General features: G+C 43.8%; 1 protein-coding gene and 1 pseudogene across 2 annotated transcripts in view; one reads left to right on the forward strand and one right to left on the reverse strand.

Moving 5' to 3' along the window:
• Positions 1-4,748: 4,748 nt before the first annotated feature.
• LOC126237307 (E1A-binding protein p400-like) overlaps positions 4,749-16,781 on the forward strand; it is a 173,774-nt gene continuing 161,741 nt past the window's right edge. Inside the window, exon 1 of one of the 2 annotated variants that reach the window (XM_049947267.1) lies at positions 4,749-4,835. In XM_049947267.1, coding sequence (XP_049803224.1) covers positions 4,818-4,835 — 18 coding nt within the window. In that variant the 5' untranslated portion in view covers positions 4,749-4,817. The remainder of the gene's footprint in view (positions 4,836-16,781) is intronic. The other variant, XM_049947266.1, reaches the window with a different exon arrangement.
• On the reverse strand, positions 13,386-13,503 carry LOC126238627 (5S ribosomal RNA; annotated as a pseudogene).

Genomic DNA, 16,781 nt, shown 5'->3' on the forward strand with positions numbered 1-16,781 from the left:
GTACTAGTCAGACGCTTGCGCTGTGCACGAAGTATCAGTGAGTGCGCTGTCCGTATGTAGAATGCGGAAGGCGATCGATGTATCTGAGTTTGACCGAAGGCAGATTGTGATGGCCTGGGGCATTCCGGAAACTTCACGACTCGTCGGGTGTTCGAGGAGTGCTGTGCCAATGTTAACACCACGACATCGGCAAATACGACTGAAATGGGCACTAGACCATCGCCACTGGACGTTGGCGCAGAGGCAGTGAGTTGCAATGTCTGATGAATCCCGATACTTTCTTCGTCATGCCTATGGGAAGGCGCGAATCTGTCGTCTTCCAGGGAAGCAGCTCCTTGATATCTGTACTGCGGGACAGAGACAAGCTATTGACTGCTCCAGTATGTTCTGGGGAACATCCACGTGGACATCCATGAATCCAGTGGAGCTCGTGCAAGGCACCATGATGGCCAAGGAGTATCGTACACTGGTTGCAGACCACGTACTCACCTTCATGACACCGAGCGAGGTGGCGCAGTGGTTAGCACACTGAAATCGCATTCGGGAGGACGACCGTTCAAACCCGCATCCGGCCATCCTGATTAGGTTTTCCATGATATCCCTAAATCGCTTCAGACAAATGCTGGGAAGGTTCCTTTGGAAGGGCACGGCCGATTTCCTTCCCCATTCTTCCCTAATCCAATGGGACCGATGACCTCGCTGTTTCGTCACCTCTACAGCATCAACCAATCAACCCTTCATGACTATCATTTTTCCCGACAGTAGTTAAATGCCATGTCAGAAGCCCAGAAGTGTGGAGTGGTTGGGAAATATAGTGGCGAGTTCCAGCTGATGTGCTGCCCCCCCCCCCCCCCCAACTCTCCAGATCTGAACCTTAACGAACATATTTGGAATGTGATTGAATGTGGCATCAGAGCTCTTCGACCCACTCCACGGATTTTCGGGAATTAGGTGACTTGTATGGACAGATGTGGTGCTAACACCCTCCGGCGATCTACCAACACCTCATTACTTCCATCTTACGACATGCCGCTGCTGCTATCTGTGCCAGATGTGGACATACCGGCTGTTACGTCGTGGTCATAATGTTCTGGATGATCGGCGTATTTCTCTCTTCATATACATCCTGATGGAAAAAAATGAAGCACCCATAAGGGAAGGAGGAAACGAAATGAAATGTCACATTTAGGAGAGTATGCGATGTTATTTCAGTGATTCTAAAACTCAGTCGTAGTTACAAAGAATTGGCCAGTACGAGCCCACTTATCACTATGGCGTTCCGCTATGACCTGGATGCACGCACTGATTCGGTTCGAAAGGGTGTCACAGAGCCGTTGTATCCTCGCCTGTTGCACTGGTCCTTGATATCGTCTATACTGACACTAGGATAGAGCTGTCCCACTCAAGTTCTACTGGGGACAGATGTGCTGATCTTCATAGCCATGAGTACCCCAGCACCACGATGACAGTTCTTAGACATCCACACCGAGTGTGGACGAAATTAATCCTGTTGAAAAATGGCAGCACGGTACAGCTGCATAAGAGGTAGCACATGCCAGAGTTCCCTCAATCGCTACCTGCCGTGAACTGAAGTCATAGTCGATGTTGCTGAATGTCATGACGCCGGGACTAACACAGCTGTGCCTCTACAAGTAATGGATCTCTCCGCATGTCACCGATATACCCGCTGCCGTAGGACATCTGAGATAGTGTAGAACCGCGATTCATTACTGAACATAGTGCTAATCTATTCATCAGCAGTCCATACATCTCGGTCATGACATCAGTCCAAACACAGATGTTTGTATTGTGATGTTAACGGCAGCCTGTACATGGGACAGTCTAGCTACTTTCTAGTCTCAGCCCAAAGGTATTTGGTTTGGTTTTTTTGGGGAAGGAGACCAGACAGCGTGGTCATCGGTCTCATCGGATTAGGGAAGGATGGGGAAGGAAGTCGGCCGTGCCCTTTCAGAGGAACCATCCCGGCATTTGCCTGGAGTGATTTAGGGAAATCACGGAAAACCTAAATCAGGATGGCCGGACGCGGGATTGAACCGTCGTCCTCCCCAAAGGTATGACATGACCCACAACGTTGCGGGGAGTCCATCACTTGTTCTCGGATGGCAGGCGCAAATGTAGTTACAACGTGCTTGATGTGCGATCCCTCCCTTGTGGTGGTCAAGAGTGTTCGACAGCAACCTTCACAACGGGTATGCTAGCGCTTACGTCCCCATACAGTCCAACGTCGGATCCCTGTCACATCTGAATACGGCGCAAATGTGAATTTGTACACTGCGACCAAAAGGATACGCACAATGAAGCGCTTTTCAAACAATCTCAGGCGCTGCTAAAGCAGTCTCATACGAGTATGCCGCATCTTGCTGTGTTTGCCGCCCTCATATATTCTTCCAGGCCTGGTAACAACACTAAACATGCACAACACTAATGCACTCTGGTGGTCGTCCAGGCCGCCACAGAGAATTGCTGCTCCAATCATTTTCGTACCCACCAATGGTCTGTACATATACGAAGTTACATTGACATCAGACGATGTTTTCTGGATGCATCACCTTTTTGTCAGGCAGTGGAAGACGGCTTACGTTACAGCTTACTGACTGAGTACCCTGTCGTTGCCAGCTTATGTGTTTATTCCAGTTCTATTCGTCCATCTGCTCCTTCCCCCTCCCTCTGTCCATCTCATCCGCCACCCTACTCTTTCCATCTCATTCTCCTCTCTCTGTCCACGTCTTCCATCCTCCACCTTCTGTTAATCTCATCTTGCCCCTCTGTCTGTCCATTTGTTACTCCCCCTCTCTCTGTCCATCTGCTCCTCCCAGTCGCTCTATCCATATGCTCCTTCCCCTCTGTCCATCCCCTCCTCCTCCTTCTAAGTTCATTTTCTGCTTCTTCTGTCTCGTCCTCTCCGCCTCTATCTTGTCTTCTCTCTCTCTCTCTCTGTCTGTCTCTCTCTCTCTCTCTCTCTCTCTCTCTCTCTCCCTCCCTCTCCCTCCTCCTCTCTCTCTCTCTCGTCCATCTACTTCTCCGCTCTCTCCCTGTCCATCTCCTCCTCTCCCTTCCACTGTCCATCTCCTACTCTTTTCTTTCTTCGTCCATCTCCTCCATCCCCTCTCTCTGTTCATCTCCTTCTCAACCCTCTTCTTGTCCATCTACTCTTCCCTTTCTCTGTCCGTTTCCCTTTCCCCCTCTATCTGTCCATCTCCTCCTCCGCCACAACTGTCTCCATCTCCTCTTGCCCCCTCTCTGCCTATCCATCTCTTCCTCACCCGTTCTCTCCCCACATTATCACTCTCACCCAAATAGAAAGTCTGCAGGTTCTCCTTCTCACAGTATTTCTTTCCAGATAGTAAGTAATATGTGTACCAAGATTAGCTGAATTCGATCGAGAGGTTTACAAGGAGCTTTTTACCCACAGTTTTTCCCGCATACGCACCTGTCGCATATATTTCCTTGTATTTAACACATTTCACACACATTTGTACACATATTTCACCTGTATCTCTACCGAATTTCACACTGCAGTTCCGTTTTTACGCAGTTCAAAGTTTATGACGTCTTGTCTTCTGAGCAATGTATCGTACAATGATATAATTTTGTAGGTACAATCAGAGACATTTGAATACTGTCTCCGAAATGTGTTGCGAATAGAATTATTTACAAGGAAGTAATAAATTTAAACGTCATGTACGATGTGTCAGTTTTTACGCAGCTCACTGTTTATGACCTCGTATCTCCTGAACTATACGTTGTACAATGATATTATTTTGCAGGTACGTTCAGTGGCATACGTGAATACCGTCGGCAAAATGTGTCGTGAATGCAATAGTATTACAGGAGTAGTGAATTGAAACGTCTTGCCTCATGCAGCAGTTTTACGCATGATCAGCAAAAACGTGTTAAGCGATTAACTTCTTTGCTTACCTCATTTTGTGAGGATTGTTAGCGATAAACGTTTCGTGAAAGTTTGAAATTATATGTAAAGTTTGTTGCAAGTCGTTAACTGCTCTCAGTCTCAAATACTCGATGAATAAGGTCTGGGTATACGCGCGTCGCGAGCTACAATTCTTTTTCACCCCCCACTCATCTGATAAACTTCCCGTACAAACACGCCTGGGAACGCCCAACGGTATCGACCGACCGCCGCGTCTTCCTCGACGATAGGCGCCACAGGATTCGGATATGGAGGGGTATGTGGTTAGCACACAGTTCTCCCAGCTGTTGTCACCTTTCGTGACCGGAGTCGCAACGTCTCAGTCAATTAGCGCCTTAGTTGGCTTGACAAGCGATGAATGCACCCCACTTGCCAACAGCGCTCGGAAGACTCGAACCATCACCCATCCAAGTTCTAGCCAACCCCGACAGCGCATAATTTGAGTGATGTAACGGGAACCGGTGTTACCACTGCGCCAAGGACGTTGACACCCATTTGGTTGAAGGGTGGTTATCACCGCCACAGCGTTTCTTTTCTGACAGCAAGTGGTATACGCACCAAGTTTCGTTGAAATCGGACCAGTGTTTTCGGACAAGATGACGGGAAGCTCTGCAGTCGTAATAATGGCGTCGTTGTTTGCAAACGTTTGATGCCAAGACTGAGCGTCGGACCCACCGAAGGGAAGAGTCACCACCAACGGCGGGTACGCCGGCCGAAGCGAGGCGCGTAACGCTCGGCCCGGGGCCGCTCTCACTGTGTGCGCGGCCTTATAAAGCGACCGCCAGTCGCGCGCGCCACTACTGCACTGACTGCCGCGGACTCGACGCCGCTCGCTCCAGATTCTCGACGCGCTCTCCTACGACTCACCATGAGGCAGCGAACTCAGGTACGTCTCGTCCAGTGTTCACGCAGTTGTCAAATTCTTTTGCAGCCTGTGTCGTATAAAGAAAATAATAACAATCGTGGAAGTGACATTCACAGAATAACATAAAACCGTGTTCCACCACCAGAATGAAGTTGTGTCAGCGACGAGGCAGCGTTTAGTCCAGGAGAGAATCAGCTTAGCTCAGTTCAAACGATTTTTACCAGTATAGTACCATAGACTCTCGCAGTTACAGTATGATTTAGAAATGTGTTTGGCGTGTGACTACGTCATGATACAAAACGAGATTAAAATGTTTCAGTGGGTATCTGTCATCAGCGGAAGATTTCTGAACATTTTCACCGGGGCTAGAATATATTGTGGACTCCACGCATCGTAGCTCGAGGTCTTGTTCGTGCGTTGGCACCAACAACGAATATCACTGCGAAAAGAAGTATGTGGTAACAGATTGAACTGTAGCGTAGCCCGATGTCTACGTTATCACTTGTTGATGTGTTGGCTACTAGCTTTCGTCACGGGATCTTCGGCTAAAGTTTATTTATAGATTTTTCTGACGTTTCGCCAACACGAGTGGCTGGTGTTGTCGACGATTCACTCTCTATTGATTTTGGAGGATTGGAGATTACATATAATTGCCGTTCCAAACTCTGAGGGCTACCTGCAATGGTCGTTCGCTGCAGCACGGAAATCCAGGATCCCCTTGCCTTGTGGCTTTATTCTTTTTTGTTAAAACCGTTGTCACGTCGATGGATATCAATGGTTTTAGTAAATGTCTTCAGTAAACCTATATTATATAACAGAAGAGTCTTCGACGAGTATCTTGATGCAGATTACGAACGTAAATCGTACGTAAACTGTAAAGAAATGCAAAATGGAAGTAGTCCGAACCGCAACTTTTACCGGCAGATATTCACGGACATGACTTGCATTCGGTAGGAAACGCGTTTAACTCCACTGATGGTCGCAGAACTCTAGATTTTATACGTTGTCTGTAAATCATTTCATAGGAATATTAGGGCAGTTCCTCTAATCACGAGGCCGCTTATTCGCCTAAGTATTATATTCCTAGCGACCACTTCGTTGATGTGACTCTAATATGTAACTTGAGGTATGTTCTTCTACGTTCCTAATTAAACCTGTCATCAACTGGAAGTTTAGTTTGAATACTAAACAGCTTTACTAGTCATGGTCCTGTTGGAGCCGGTATGACGTTGTCTTTCTCTGATCTTTGAACTGATTTATATTTATACGGCGAACTACAATCGATCGTGGACTCCAAATCATGATTCAACGCGGAAATTTTTACATCAACAAGTATGGCCAGAGGCAAAAGAAGTAATAAATGACTGATAATATTTCTAGGATCGAGCAAAGATTTTGTAAAATCTACAAGTATTTCAGTGTGTTGAAATGCAATGAACTGCAACATTGTGCTAATACTGATTGTAAGCTTTATTTCAATCAACAGATCTTTCAAATTATTCACGTTAATCTCGTACCCAAAACTTATGAATACGTAAATTGTGTTTTACCACTGATTTACAGAAACACTTAACAAATGTTATATCAAAAGGCACGAAAGTCTTGTGTGTCAACTTTTATTGAGTTGTATAGGCTTAGTTCTGAGTGTACGGTAGTTTAACTGATTAGGTGTTGTCATTCTCAGGCGGAGATGGAAAAACAAAAAAGCAATTGATTATACACAAATTTAAATGCGTGTCACATCACACTCAGGCAAGGACAGAGGTCTATTCCAGAATTTCTTAAGACAACTGTTGAACTCCATCACAAGTGGCCTGATTACTGTTGCACGTCTATATAGACGACTGTTAGAACAGCGCTCGTTAATAGTCATCTATCTCGCAAGGTAACGACCTGCCCTTTAGTTAAAACTCTTTCACAAAAAAAATTCTTCTATTCATATGAATTTTTTGCCGCAAGCGATGTAAGTTCCCTAGTTACAGGTTTATCATCACTTAATATTTCGTCTTGATCTCGAAAATGTGTATTTGTCTCTGGTTCACTGTCGTAAATTTTTCACCTGCTTTAAAAATTAGCGAGTAATTGTGTCTGTACCGACCTGGGTATGAATCAAAATTAGGTATGCCGTATTTCAAATACCAGGCTGCTCAATTTCGAACGTGTTATGATTTGTGTTGCTTTTATTATTAGTTTTACGTTTGATGCAGTTTTCCTCTTGTCGATGAACGATTAGGATAAAGAGCGCTTTTCCAATTATTTATACTGTTTATGTTGAGGTGACTGCTTCTCACGTGGACAGAAACTGATAGGAGAAGTATTTGTGTCAATTATTTCTATATTGGTTATGTGAGGTACTGAGTACGTGAAAGGAATGTGTCTTTCACGCATTCCATGATATCACCTTGAAGAAAGTTGTGAATAGTGCCTTCTACGATGTCGCCAAGTTACGTAGTCAGTTCTACGTAGAGCTTTGTTCAGGTGGCGTACAAATAGATAGCGTCTTTAGATTTGTCGTAAGGCGTCGAACTTTCCTCCCGGAAATACAGTGTGCCGTTCACCCAAGTCCCTCTCAGCAAGGCAGCATTTTATTGATCGTAATACAATCGTTACGTTTATAGCTCTGTACCGTTTACAAGAAACCGTCAGCCCAGTTGAACATCTCCTAGCTTTCAACATGTCAATGTTACAGCTACTAGATAATTAGCGAGTTCAGTGGTAACAGCATTACCTCGTTGACGTTCATAAAAGGTGGCGGGATTTTCACGCAGTGACGCAAGCAAAACTCTGCGCTGTGGATTGAAGCTTACAAGGCACTCACTTTCAGACTTGGAATGACTTGCTACATAACAGACGTCTACACGCGTACTCACAGGTCACAACAGTTTTCACAGTATACTTGCTTACCACTTTGTAAGTATTTCAAACTGCGCAGTAGTGTACCGTACAAGACCTCCTAGATTTGAATGAAACCGGTGGCCTTTTCTTGATGAAATGTAAACAGGCAACAGTAATACAGAGTTATCCAAAATGATGTGCACAAATTGAAGTAGCTGGCACACGAGCCGAAATTCAGGAACTTTGGACCAGACGGTTATTGTGTTAGAGAAGTAATCCTCAGTGAAGTCTTATAATGTGAGGTACAACAAGGACAATCGATGTACAGGAAAGATATGTACTATTTCCGTATACGTACGCTTGGGTGCAACTAGACGAAGCACCTGAAAACTTTTCCGTGCAAATACGTGACGTAAACGGTGGCACATATCCCAAGCGTTGGATTGGAATGGAGGTAGAACTGCGCAGCCCCCCTGATCTGATGCATCATTTTTTTTCGGGGGGGGGGGGGGAGGTACATCAGAAGTCTCATGTACGCGGTACAAGTTCCCGATGTAGAAACACTTCTTACCAGGAACCTTGCAGTGTCTGATGAGGTTCGTGGGATGAGTGTTGCACTTGGTAGAGGGTGCCAGAATTTTCCACAAAGGTGTCATGCCAGTATTGAATGTGGTGGTCGCCTGCTGTAATGTACGACAGTTTTGAGTAGACACTGCATTGACTTTGGCGAAGTTAAAGCGCGTGTGCACTGATTGTCCTTAATGTTTCTGACATCCTAAAGCTTTCATTGGCTCAGAATCTCTACCAAGTTCCTATTCCAGAATTGTTGTTTTTCGAATTCTCTAGCACGTCCTTTAACAAGTGCGTAACAGTTTGTATCCCCTTGTATAGCGGCAGTTCAGTCCATACTGTATATGAATTATGAACTCAGGTGTCAGCTTTGACTCTGATGTGTCGAACTTCTGTTGTAAACGGCGCGTACGGCACTTTTCGTTAGCAAATAGAGAGCATTAAACGTGCAGCTAACCTGAAACACAAGTTGTCTCATGTTAGAAGAGACACAACAGTAAGTCAAAGTACGCAACTACAGCAAGGCAAATTAAGGGCTGGTGAGAAAGAACAGCCAATTCACATAATAACGCTCATAATAATTAGACTGTTTCACTGGGCGTGCAGCGGCATTTTCGTGTAATTGGAACAGTTTGCCAGGTGATGATGGTTTGGTAGATTCCACTCATAATTGCTAGTTCACGCTCTGCCGTCCGTCTAGTTGTCCATCCCTGACTATTAGGAACGATTCGTTGACTGAAGTCACTTATTCAAGGTATCGAATAACTGGCCACTAAGAGTGGTTTTGGTGATAATGAATTCGTAAAGTTCAGCTCTAATAACACACAGCAATCTTTTGTTATGTGTTTACAGAGCTTTCCTTGCCTTCACTATCTTGGAAATATACTATGAATCATTATTTTGCAAGACATCTGAAGTACGCAGGCAATATCTGATCAGAACCGCCACATGACGACATCTACGCATTGCTCGGTGCTCTATTTTAGTGACAAAGTGTTGTGATGGAACCGTTACAAGTGAAATTCGCAATTCAGCGAAGAAAATTCTGGTCAAACGTATTTGTTTGTGGGCTCTCTCGCCTTTACAGATTCGTAGGATATGCCTGTATGGAATATTTCCATCGGTCTGGAATCTGGTTGCGCGTCGCATACCGATTGAACTGAGTGTTTCACTGTGTCTGGCGTTGAGAGGAAACCTGTACCCCCATAAGCAGGTTCCGTTCACCACATACAACGCGGCCCTTTTTCGGACTCTGCCAGCCGAACTGGAAGAGTCAGGAGTGCCCTTGGAAGTCCGAGAAAACGCTTGCGGCATTTAGCACTTACAGTTGACTGTCCGAAACTCAGATTGCCCTTTTCTCGCACTACATCCTGAGAACCATGGATGAAGGGCAAAGCGTCCGACACAGTGCCACACTGTAGGCTGTTAACCAAGGTCCGAGCATACGGAGTGGCTCGGTTATTTGTTAAGTAATAGAAAGTACGTTGTCCAGGACAGGGAGTGTTCATCAGAGACAAGAATATCGTCAGGGAAGCCACAGCGATGTGTGCTAGGACCGATATTGTTCTCTATGTACATAAACGACCTGACGTACAGGATGAGCAGCAATCTGCGGCTGTAGGCTGACGACTGTGCGCTGTATTGTACGTTGGGTGTCTGGGAAGATACAGGATGAACTGGTAAGAATTTCTGTTTGGTGTGATGATTGGCAGCGTGCTATAAATACAGAAAAATATAAATTAATAGAGAAGGGTATTAAAAACAATCCTATAATGTTCGAATACAATATTATTAATGGCGTTCAAAGCGACTTGAAATGGAATGAAAACGTAGTGGCGGTTGTAGGGTAGGCGAGTTGTCGACTTTGGTTTATGGGGAGAACTTTAGAAGAGTGTAGCTCAACTTCATAGAGGACTGCGTATAGAAAACTTTTGTGACGCATTCTACCCATTCTTGAGAACTGCTCGAGTGTTTGAGTTCCCCACCAGATCGGATTAAAGAAAGACATTGTTGCAGTTGAGAAACCTGCTGTTAGATTTGCTACCTGGAGGTTCGATGAAGATGGGAGTATTACTGAAATGCTATGTCAACTCGATTGGGAATCCATGGAGGGAAGAAGTTCTTTTTGGGCAACACTATTGTGAAAATTTAAGGAACCGGCATTTGAGACAGATTGTAGAACCAACCTAATACCACCAACATACCTCACGCAAAGACAAGATAAGCGAAATAAGTGTTTATACGGAAGGACATAGCCGTTTTTCCCTCGCTCCATTTGCGACTGGAACAGGTGTCCATCCCAAACATTCATCAGTACTGAATAATGGATCATGCAGGTGGTATGTATGCCGTCTCCTCAATAGGTAATCTACAATTTCCTAGTATTTTCCCAATAAACCTGAGCTAAGCATTCTCTTTCCCAAAAACAGAATTTATACTGCTCATTCCATTTCACGTCGTGCATCGACGTTACGACGACGTATTTAATCGATATGACTGTAGTAAGCAGCAGACCGCTATTACTGTAATACCACTCTATATTAACATCATTTTTAGCAGCGTTTTTCTAGTCAACAGAGCACAGCACGTCATTTTCAAAGGAGAGGAATCGTCAGATATAAAAGTAGCGTCTGACGTACCCCAAGAAAGGGTTACACGACAACTTATTTCCATAATATCTAGGAGGACTTGCTGAAAAGCAATGCCTCCTAACTTCCTATGTGAAACCACTGACAGCTGTTTAAATAAAACAAACCTTACTAACATTCTACATCTTATTCTCCATGTCTACATACCTGCAGCTCTAAGTCACTAGAGGGCTCCGAACTGTTGCGTGTGTCGTGGCGGTGGGTAATGTAACAATATCGGTGCGAGAGAAACAGCGTCTTTCGAATTCGAAGAGTTTGTCCACGCATGGAAGACCCTCTCTTTCAGTATGACAATGTCAGATCGTATCAATCAATCAGCAGCAAGCCGACGCCTTGGGTTCCCTGTCTCCCATCATCCTACATACAATACCGGCTTCACCCCATCCCATTTTCGTCAGTTTCCAAAATTTAAAAACACCTTCAAGGACTGCATTTTGATGAAGCGGTTGTAGCAGAGGTGAGGTTATGCCTCCGTCAACAGAGTCAAACATTCTACAGCGCCGGTATCAATAAACTAGTCTCTCGTTGAAGAAATGTGTTTATCGACAGGGTGACTGCGTTGAGAAGATTAAAGATGTATAATGATAATGTCTGTCATATTTAAAAAGCTGTAAGAGTTTTCACATAAAAAGTTCGGAAGCGTTACTTCTCGGCACGTCCTCGTATAAATGACCTAGTGGATACTGCTGGAAGTTCCATGAGGTTTTTCACGGGTTATATTGCTATACATAAAGAAGTCGCAACGCTAGAAAACCGTAGAGAAATCCAGGAAGACCTGCAGAATATCAACGCAAGGTGCAGGAATTGGCAGTTGAGCCTCAACATACGCGAAAGTAACATCCTGCTTATAAACAAACATCTAGATCCATTATTGTGTCGTTACATGATCGAAGAACTATCGATAGAAGCAGTCACATTCGTTAAATATCTACGAATATACGTACTAACGATTTAAAGTGGACAACCACATAAAATCTAATCACTGGTAAGGCAGATACCAGACAGATCCATTGCAAGAGTCGTCAGGAAGTGTAGCAACCCAGAAAGGAGGTAGTTCGTTCGACCAATATTTGAATATTGCTCGTCAGTCTGGGATCAGTACGAGGTAGGAATGATAGAGGATCCAAAGAAGAGTAACGCGTTTTATTACAGGTTCATGTAGTAAGCACGAAAGTGTTACTCAGGTGCTCAGACAACTCTAGTGGCAGACGCTGCAAGAGATGCATTCCGCATCACAGGGTGGTTTACTGTTAAAGTTCAGAGAGCGTACGTTCCTGGAAGAGTCAACCAGTATATTGCTTCCTCCTACTTAATATCTCCCGAAAAGAGTGTGAGCTTACGCAGAGACTTAAGAGCAAACTTCTTCCCGTGAACCATTCGTCACTGTAATAGGAAAGGGGAAAGTAACCATGGCACACAAAGTATCCTTCGCCACACACGGTAAGGAGGCTTACGAGCTGTTGAGGTGGATAGATGAAGATGTGATCGAATCAGTTTGGAGTGGTTGAGATTACATTCCACTCAGAGGTGAAAGCATTCTAACAAACTCGTTTCCTTGCCGGAAACTGGGATAAAATGGATCAAAACTTGAAGTTTTCTTTCAAAATCAATACATTGATGATTAATGAGAATCTGCAAAAAAAAATATGTTAATTTAGATTTATTATCTTATAGATGCCACCATCATTATATTTTCACAGGACACATTAACCAACAACAACAACAACAACAACAAAAATCCTTAAGTTCTCATGCGCTTTTCCCTGCCACTAAGGTTGATATGGATCACCTATATATTTTAGTTTTGAAACCTCTTTACACCACCCAAAGTGTAAAGAGGCACACTGTAAGACTTTTAGAGAAATAATGTTACAAATTTAAATAAAAAATATCTTCGATATTAAAATTACAATTGAAAATATAGTGAAATGACTACCGATACTGTTCAGAACTTGAACAAAAAGTCAATGAAATAGCGATGCTATCGTATCACATATGGTAATTCCGTAATTCTGCCTGCTCCACACTGATTACTTCGCTGTCTAAGACATAATATTGGCCCCTACTCAAATTTTCACGTTCATCATTACCTTCGAGTTATGTTTTGTGAGGAAGCTGTTTGAATGTCAGCAACAGCAGGCTAAACAAAATGTGTCTAATTCCTACCCTATTTTTTCCTTAAGATATGATTACAGTAGTGGCTTTACCTGTCTCCAAACATTTCCTGCTTAATATCTGCCTCTCTTGACAGTATGAAAGAGATGACAACACGGTCTCCTGTGCCATAATTAGTTTCAGTCTAAAACTAAACTCCGTCCGAACAGCCCATGAAGGCCCAACGGTGCCGACCGGCCGTCGTGTCATACTCAGCCCACAGCCGTCATTGGATGCGGAAATGGAGGGGCATGTGACCAGCACACCGCTCTCCCGGCCGTATGTCAGTTTACATGATCCCAGGCGCTACTTCTCAGTCAAGTAGCTCCTCAGTTTGCCTCACAAGAGCTGAGTGCACCTCGCTTGCCAACAGAGCTCGGTAGACCGGATGGTCATCCATCCAAGTGCTAGCCCAGCCCGACAGCGCTTAACTTCGGTGATCTGACGGGAACCGGTGTTACCACTGCGGCAAGGCCGTTGACAGTTGTTCACTTTTCATAAAGTAGTTCCATTGATATTTACTTTTCTCACTCCTTCGTGCAAAAAAATTTCATTCTGATTCCTTTTTCCCTCTGCTTCAAGCCGCTTTATATATTTTCAGGACATGCTGTACTTAACCTCGGTAATTAGGAAAAGATCATGTTTGGCACAATAAAGAAAATAAAACCTATCATGATAAAGTGAGATTCAGGTACATTTCAGATAGTGTATTGTTTTTATACAATTAGAAAGAAAAATAATTGTAGCTAGGCACCTGTGCATGCTGTAACAGTTTGTTTTCGTTGAAATCACGTCTGTATAGGCAACCTACGATAATGATCGCTTTTGGTTGCCACAATTTTCGTTTCTCGTATTGCTGACGAGACAGATAACAAAAAAAAAAAACAGCTCATAGGCGTCAAAATACATCTCAGTATCTGTGTATCTCTCTCTTATCACCAGAATAACAGTGATTTAGTACAGTGTCTCTGATCTGCTTTACCCCGCATGATCCTTTTCACCTCATTTTACCAGTAAATTGCTGCCGAATCAGGTGGCACTGATCTAATTTATGACAGGCGATGAAGTGTAGGTGTTGATGAAATCACAGAAGAATGTGTACTGTAATTTTTAGCTTGAACGATCTGGTGGTCGTCTTCAGAAAATAGGGAGTAATTTTGTACATGTTTGGAGACGCAGACGAATTAAAAAGGATACTGGGCCTTAAATTGGCCTTGGCCACAAATGACCAGGCTGAGAGTAAGGAGGCCGCCATTGTCCGTGGGCAGCATTGTGATGTAAATGACGGAACATGGCGGGTGGCCAGCGAGCAGCGAACGTAGGCGTGGCTCTAGGCCGTGCTGCGGGTTGCGAACCCCAAGGCGCTTGTGCAGGGAATCTAGAACTTCAATGGTAAGGTCCCGTTGTTGATATTGTTACGTAACATTTAACGCGTAGCAAGTCCATTATAATGTATAAGCCACATTTCTACAAAGTTTTTTTTCGTCTCAAGTGTACTACAATTGAAGTGAGTTTTTCACGAGACCCGTTTCGCTTCTATTTACAAAGCATCATTGACGATGCTTCTGTAAATTCAGTCTACATAATACGTGTCTTCATTTTGTTAGTTATAGGTTAAAAACTGTTTTTCTTAAGTTGTTTTTGCATACAATCAACTACTGTATTTATTACCGATTTTTACATGTTTCGAACTCGACAAATATTTCCCTCATTGGTAGCGGAAGTTTAAGTCAAAAAACAGTGGTTGCACTTATAAACTATAGTGATTTTTCGGCATTCAGAAAACCAATTTTTCTTTTGCTGAATTTTCGTTCTCGGCACTTCAGTTCACTTCACTTCTGTAAAACGTGATACAGTTTTTATTCATTGAAATTTTATTGTGGTTTCACGTGTTATGTATACAGCCTTGTGTTTCTGTGTGTTCATTTATTTCTCGTGCCGTTTGTGAGGTTTAGCAACTTCGCGAATGCAACCTTTCTGAACAGACTTATAAACCACACGAAAAACAAATCAACACACAAAAAGTTAGTGCTGTAGTCAAAAGAGGTGAAATCACAGAGTAATGTCTCGAAGGCAACTTGTGTGAAGTTTTACTAAAGTGAAGTGTATGAAACGCAAATGCAGCAAAAGAAAAAAAGACCTCCTAAATTCGAAACATCACAGTGTGCAAGTGGAAACAGAATTTATTTCGATTTCAATAAGGGAAAACATGCTGACATCAGAGCATGCGAAAAAGAGGAATAAACATCTTTAGAAAACTGTATACCAGTTTCGTACGGAAAAACTGTTTTTAACACATAAATAGCAACACTTAGAATCGTATTATGTGTGCTACATCGCAAGGGACACAACCTAACATTGTTTATTTCCTTAAGGACTTATTCACATTTTCCAGATTAGTAGGGCTGGTTTAAGCTACAAGCGAGACAAGCCACCTCTAGGGGCGCCACGAACATTTGTGTGCAGTGAGTATCGCAGTAAGCAGCGAAAACTGCCACAGGTGGAAGTGTACGAGGGAAATGAAAAGGTAGGGTTTGGGGCGCCAAATGAAAGTCGCTTGTGTGGAGAAAGGTTCTCGAAGCGGCCTTGCTTATTAGCAACAACTTTGGAAGAGGATTTGCATTCAGGAATACATTCAGGATCTTTGTGTGGATCGCAGTTATCCACATTATCCTCGGATTTGAACAAATTTCCCCTAAAGCCATTTGCCTGCCACGAACGTAACACACGTTACTATTACTAGGAGCTCTGTTTCTGGCACATACCACTGTTGACATGCACACATCCTGACAAAGCTGTCGTCAGTGAGGATCTCAAATTAGAGATAGAACTGCCATTTCTCGGTTTATCGTGGAGTATCAACTGACATGAATGAAGAACTTTACCATTGTTTACAGCCGACTTCTTGATATTACTGTCTAAGCCGCACTCTCGAAGGATGATGCAATGTTCTATCCTTTGCGAAAACTCCAAGACGCTTCGTGTCAGATTACAGCTGTGAGGCGACTTCGAACGTTGCCTTTACCGAAGCAATGCGCTAATTGAGTTATCCAAGAATGATTCATTCTGGACACAGTCCCTTAGACTGTGGCTAAGCTATTTCTCTGCAACATCCTTCCTTCCAGATGAGTACCAATCCAGCAAGGAATGCAACATAAGTTACCTGAAGTTTGTACTAAGGTGGGAAAGTGGTACTGGGAGACGCGTAGCTGTAAGGGAAGGATGCGAAACGCGTTTGCTTAGTTCAATCAGTTGAAACATTGCCCGCGAAAAGCAGTGTCCCGCTTTCGAGTCCCGGTCCGGCACACAGCTATAGTAAGCCAGGAATTTTAATACGGTTCAGACTCCGCCGCACAGTGAAACGTCCATTCTGAAAATATGATACCTATTTTTCTTAAAAATCTCTGATCGATCGCGAAATTAAAACCACAGCGAAAATCAGGTGAAGTTTTGCGCTGGCGAGTTGCGCAGTGTCTCTAGCATGCGGCACATCGCACTTTTCATTTCTGAGTGCACAGTGAGCTTGTAAAGATGCCTAAAAAATAGTGTCTTCTGCCAAGTGTGAAGTCCTGGTGAGGGGTTCCGCTTGATTTGATGAAGCGCACATAAAATAACTGCCATGTCCTTCCTTCTTCATGATAATTCACTGCCGCATACTGCAGGTACAATGAAGACGCTCCTGTAGCGTTTGCGATGCGAAGTATTTGATCACCACCACACAGATCGGACTTAGCTTCCTCTGATTTTTGTCTCTTCGCAC

The sequence above is a fragment of the Schistocerca nitens genome, chromosome 2 (genome assembly GCF_023898315.1).
Source record: "Schistocerca nitens isolate TAMUIC-IGC-003100 chromosome 2, iqSchNite1.1, whole genome shotgun sequence".
NCBI classification, from domain to species: Eukaryota; Metazoa; Arthropoda; class Insecta; order Orthoptera; family Acrididae; genus Schistocerca; species Schistocerca nitens.